This window comes from Cyrtonyx montezumae, unplaced genomic scaffold (assembly GCF_038088225.1).
Source record: "Cyrtonyx montezumae isolate F1298 unplaced genomic scaffold, pur_monq_1.0 scaffold_0, whole genome shotgun sequence".
In the NCBI taxonomy this organism is placed as follows: Eukaryota; Metazoa; Chordata; class Aves; order Galliformes; family Odontophoridae; genus Cyrtonyx; species Cyrtonyx montezumae.
In genome coordinates, this window is record NW_027071824.1 from 28,190,408 (window position 1) to 28,196,649 (window position 6,242).

The 6,242-nt window shown below is 40.1% G+C and overlaps 1 protein-coding gene across 1 annotated transcript; it reads left to right on the forward strand.

The window, feature by feature from the left end:
* Positions 1-1,985: 1,985 nt before the first annotated feature.
* TTLL2 (tubulin tyrosine ligase like 2) lies at positions 1,986-3,611 on the forward strand. Its single transcript, XM_065736485.1, has one exon. It carries the CDS (start codon positions 1,986-1,988, stop codon positions 3,609-3,611), a length of 1,626 nt encoding a protein of 541 aa, XP_065592557.1.
* Positions 3,612-6,242: the final 2,631 nt, after the last annotated feature.

The window sequence follows — 6,242 nt, forward strand, 5'->3', positions numbered from 1 at the left end:
CTCTCAGGCCCGTACTACAGTCTGTGGCCCTGGTGGTTTAACTCTAGAACAAAACACCTACCAGTCTGCTGAGTTCAGTCACACAGAGACGGTCCACTCCAACGCTGCAAGCAAAAAGTTTCAATGCCTAACCACTTAAGGATCATATTTCTACAAAATCTGCCTCCCACAGGCATAAAAGACAAGCAACTGTGATGTACAAACCTCTGTTAGCAGCCAAGGCAGAGCTAGAGCCTTGGCAAAGGCTGGGACTGCTCAGTGCTCCAGAGCCCTGCTCAGCTCCACTGGAAAAGCGAGGTTACAACCACAGGCCTCTTTCCAAGGGGAATGTCTGCAACAATAAGTGGGTGTCACATGCCAGCGAGTTCACAGGCAGCTGCAGCCATTTCCACTCTATGGGTGAACGTCTGCAAACATGTGGGTGAATTTTCAGGTTATTAAAGGATGGGCCAAAAACAGAGAGCTAGGGGAATGCAGGCAGAACTCTACAAAATGACGAGGTGGGAATTCATGCAGGTACACATCTGCATAGAGGAGTAAAATTCACTCATTAAAATCACCGTTACTTTTGTAGTACTACTGTAACAGCTTCAGCTTATTTGTAATAGGACTTTTTTAAAAGCAAGTAACAGTTCTGTTAGTTAAAATGTTTTGTTTTCTTTGCATTTAATTACCTGGAAGTCTGAAGCTCATGATTGTGATATTCAGGCTTGGTGAGGCAATTTCCTGTAAGCTGCTCTCTGAACACTAGTGGTATGAAAGATGTGCCATTAACACAGCCTGGTATGGAAAACCACCAAAGGCAGCTTCATTCTTCAGAAACAACTAGCAGCCTGATTTATGATTACCTACCAGAGATTACAATGGCACAGTTTACCTTGCTGTAGTTTCTCATGCAACAGTGCCTTTCACTGAGATACAGCTAGTAGTAATGCCTAGCAGTGCAGAAAAGACAAAACTGCAATCGTAAGCTGGCTCATCCAAATGCCTAGCATGGCTATTCTCAGTTATGAATGTTTTTCTTAATTTAATAATCTTTGCCTAAGATTGTGAACCAGCTACTGTAAAGCTTGCTTTGATTTGCATATACATATCTATGTGACATACTGCCGTTTAATAATCAAGCAGGAAAAAACTCCCAGGAAAGAAAGCAAATGCAAAGTCAACAAACATTTCCTGGAATCACCATGCCACCAAGCTAGGTGCACATGCTCAACAGCAAACCCTCAGCTTCCTCAGAAGCACTACCTATAAGAGACACAGGAGGACTACTTTCACCTTTGTGGTATTAGTTATCTAAGTCCTATTACATCATTACTGCACTGCAGTACCTATGCTGTTCCTTTCCTGTTTCCTACAAACCCTTACCCAAGGAAAGCTCTCACTAAGGAGAATTTAACTACAGTCTGTAGTTGAGCCTGCTAGCAGCAGCAAAATGTATTGGACAGCCAAGACACAGGTACATCCTACAAGAGGACCACCAGATGTCAGAGTGAAAAGTGAAGCACGTTTTATATCATGCAATAATTTGAGTTGTTTTTCACATGTAGATGATATAGCCTTAATCTGTTCTGTGACTAACAAAACTTATTTATGTTACTTTTCGTCTGTGGAAAAAAAGCTTCCCATTTCAGGAAATTGTAATTCAGTAAATATTCATGAATTACAGAAGTTCTAGGACTGCAACTGTAGTAGGGTACCTCAAAGAAAGAGCGAATACAACGAAACTGAAGACGTAGCACAAAGCACTGATTGCTGAAAAGCTGTACCTTCACAGCTGTCTTGAATTGGTGCCCTTCTAACATACCTTTCAGCTTAAACAAGCCTTTGGCTTCTCATTTGTGGGCAATGGAAACACAGGAGTGATACAGTTCAAGTTCATGGTTGAAAGTGACAAACATTAAGAATACAAGAAGGCTGATGATGTAACGCAGCCTGAACCATTGTTTCTTTCCTGACAATTCTGTTTTCTTTCAGCTACTAAGATGGAAATGATGACAGATGATGGTGCCAGAGAAACCTTGAAGCCTTTGGTGTTCCGCCTCCATGAAAACACCCCTGCAATAGTTCGTGAGGTTTTATTGGAACGTGGTTGGACTGAATTTGACCAAAAGGAGCAAGATGACGCAGACTGGAACTTGTACTGGCGGAACTCACCTTTTCCTATGACAGACCACCACAGCATTAAACCATGGCAGAGACTTAACCACTACCCAGAAGCGGTCAGGATCACCAGAAAAGACTATTTAGCAAGGCATCTGAAACGTATGAAAGGAGCATATGGATCAGCACTGTATGAATTTAGTCCAGTGGCATTCATCATGCCCAATGACTACATCAAATTCATAACAGAATACAGCAAGGAGAGACAGTCAGTAGGTAGAAGATCTAGCTACTGGATATGCAAACCTGTGCATCTCTCCCGTGGAAGGGGCATACTCATTTTCCAAGACATCAAAGACTTAGTATATCACCATGCAGTCATTGTGCAGAAGTACATTAGCAACCCCCTACTCATTTCAGGGTATAAATTGGATCTTCGGCTCTATGTGTGTGTCACAAGTTTTTGCCCCCTCACCATTTACATCTATGAAGAGGGACTGGTGAGGTTTGCCACTGAAAAGTTTGACCTTAGTTCTCTAGACAACATCTATGCCCACCTAACAAACACCAGCATAAACAAATATGGAGCTTCATATAGAACATATAAAGAAGGGGTTGGCTGCGGCTGCAAGTGGACATTCAGCAAATTCCGTTCTTACCTTCGAATTTTTGGCGTTGATGATGTGCTACTGTGGCAAAAGATAAATAACATCGTGATTCTCACCCTGCTTGCTGTAATCCCCTTACCAGAGGCTTCCAACTGCTTTGAGCTCTTTGGCTTTGACATCCTGGTTGATGATGAGTTCAAGCCGTGGCTTTTAGAAGTGAACTACAATCCAGCCTTATGTTTAGACTGCTCCATTGATGACGCTGTGAAAAGAAAACTTCTTCATGATATTATTGAACTGCTTAACTACAAGCAGATTGACACTCACAGGCAGAATGAAATGCCTGGGTCAAAAGCTGTGAGAAGACAGATGCCCTGGAGAAGAACTAGTCAAAGTGCCCCAGAGAAGGCTCCTGGCTTACTTTCTTGTCGAAAAGTATCTACACTTATTTCTGCTTCTCCAACTCAACCTACCCTGCAGTTTGCAAGTGGTTCAATTCATAAGGTGTCTACCCTGACCAAGAAAACTCCCAGAGCACATCCAAGGGAAACACTGACTTCTCAGCTGCGGGAAAAGATGAACATGCCAAAAGCATCCTCCCAAGCAAAAACTGAAGCTAGAAACAAACTCACGGCTGTGAATTCCCCATTCATTTCTGCCCAACTCAGTCGGTGGTCACCTTCACCTGAAGTCTGCAACTACAAGTTAAGCAAGCGCCCCTATTTCCTCTCTGATAAAGACCAGATGCCTGTCTGCCAGGTAGGAGGTTTTGTTCTTATTTTTCCTTTCAATGAAGCAGCACTTCAAGCTTCCAAGGATAACATAGATGTAAAAAGCATCATAAAGGAAATAAACAAACTTATGTGCAAACAGAATAGCACAAGAGAAAGAAAGGCATAGACTGTTTAACTTCATTATACGTATTACTTCAGGATGTTAAGTCATTCATGATGCCTGTATGACGTTTTTAACTTGAAGGAAGTAGATATACTGAAGTTGTATTAGAAAGAGAAATATTTCAAAGCATACCTGATATAAAAATTGTAATGTAGCAGTTACCATGAGAGATTATTTTTGAAAGGTTGATTTTGCACTGTATGAAACAACTTTCATTTTATGACCTGTAGGATTCTGCAGAAATTCTTACCAGAAAATGAGTTTTAAAAAACATGTACTGACACATGCTCTGTTATAGTGTTTTCTCTTCTTTTTTTTTCCCCAAATAAACTCTTGATAAAGAAGGCTTCCCAAGGTGAAAAAGAAATTTGATATTGGAGGGCAGGAGGTAAGCTACAAATATTATGTTCTGAAGAGCAAATCAAACCTCTGTGTTAGCAACCTGAGGAGTGCAGCAATTAGGCAGCTTTGTTTTGCTTTCAATATAACTTCTCCACTGATCAGCTGGGCACAGAAGATTAATAATGCTGAACTGAGTCATCTGAGATTGTAAGGTTGCTACTCTTCTCTTGCACACCTTTGCTGCCCTCAGCTGTCTAAAACTGAAGTTACTGTTGAGAAGTCACCCACATCATATTCTAAATTTGTCTCAAAACTGAGGCCAAATACTGGCTGTAACATGCTTCTTCTAGTGCCAGAAGACCTGTGGAAAGAAATAAGCTTCCCCAGCTGTGTCTCCACCTCCCCAGAGGTTTCATAAAAAACACAATCATTGCATACCACAGAACAAAAGTCATAGTAAGCTGGCTCTTTAGAGTAGGCAAGTGTATTGCTACAATTAAGGCAAATATGCATTACAAAATTCGGATTATTAATGCTCCTGTATGATAGCTGGTAGAGCAAGCAGCTTCTGATTACCTAAAGCAAGTGGATAAAGGAGACAAGGTGTGAGTATTAGCCTGTGAAAAACAGTACAACTTGTCATAATTGGTCTGAGAAGGGCTCCTTACCTGACAAAGCTCATCAGTTACATATTTTTCAGTCTCCTTTTCTAACAAAAGGAAATAGCACCCCTTTCTTCAGTAACCCCTTTGCTATTGTGCTAAAAATATTGCTTGAAAGACATGTACTAGTATGAGCAGAGGTCAGACACCAGTTGACCTAAGTACCCTTTGTAATCTCACCATTTGATTTCACAAGTGGATATTTCCCCATTGATTTGCCAGGCAGCAGAAAGTAGAATCAAGGTGTACTTGTCTATCAGCTTCCTTGTAAGCAGGAATTGTCAAGGAGAACACATACATTAGCAAGGTGTTTTCACACTTACATGTCTATATTCACATAGCTTCAGAGACCTAGGAGATTAATGTGTTATGACTTATGTGTTATGTCTGTTCAGGACTGCATGCCTTTTATTCCAGAACAAGAAGGTTCCTGCAAGTAGAGTCAAGAGTGCTTAATGAAGCAAGCAGCCTACAGACAAAATAATTCCTTATTGAACTTAAAATTATAAAGGATTATATACATAGATAAATGAATGGCAATCAACAATTCAAGGCAAATCTGAATTTCACTATTGAAACAAAGAGGATGTAAGCATAACGACGGGAGAACAGGCACTCCTTGTCAAAAAGAACTCCTGAGAATAAAAGCTCCTGTGTCTTAGAAACATCAGTTTTTCTAACCAAACTGAAAGAGTCACATTCACTGTTTTTACAATGGCCAATCAAAAAACAAACACATCCATAGATTTGTTTTAGTCAGAATGAGGCCACACTGTGCAGAAATTCTTAGTGAAACACATGGAAAAGAATGATCTCTTGGATTAGACTTATTAGACTCTTGATTAGACTTTCGTTTCACAAAACACATTCAATATATTTTATGTATCAGTAGTGAAAAGCATAGGTTTTAAAATGTTCCTTTGTTATAATGAAGCCAAGGAGAAGCAGTACAATGTTATTACCACACCATCTGACATCAAACTACTTGGATACTTAGAACATCATAATTAAACTCATAAACTACATCATGAGTATGGTCAACAGTAACAACATTTTCTACTCTGTTCAATCTATTTCTTCCAAGGATGATTTGCGATTTGAATGGTAATGTGTTGGCAGCCTGGCCCACTGTAAGGTAAAGAGAGAGAAATTCCATTACCTTGCAATTATTTTGCATGTAGGTGTGAGAAAAGGCCAAAGCAGCATTCTATGAATGTGTGCTCATTGCTACAGGAATTTGAAGGGCACAAGCCAATAATTGGTCTTTGCAGTCATTGGGGAGGTAGCAAGATGACTTATATAGGGGAAATGCTTCAGTGCTTTGGAAGAATTCAAGACAGATGACGGACAGCCAGTCCACTGGGAAGGGAGCTGAAAGCAGTATCTGGTAAATGATTAATCCCCCTAGGTATTAAGTGCAATCCAAAAAGCCTTAAAGCTGTAGAGATTAACTGACCAGAAATGTTTTTATATTACTGGAAGAATAAAGGCAGTAGTGGGAGAGGTTAATTCAAAAAACAAAGCAACACAAAGGAGGTCTGAGAAAAGAATGATGGAAGAAATGTCATTTTTTTCTGGAACAATGACCAGAAAGGAATAAACATTATGTTTTGTCTTCAAATACACTAGA

What these genes read in the sequence shown, in the direction of transcription:
- TTLL2 (XM_065736485.1), top strand. Translation starts at nt 1,986, where the DNA reads ATGGAAATGATGACAGATGATGGTGCCAGAGAAACCTTGAAGCCTTTG.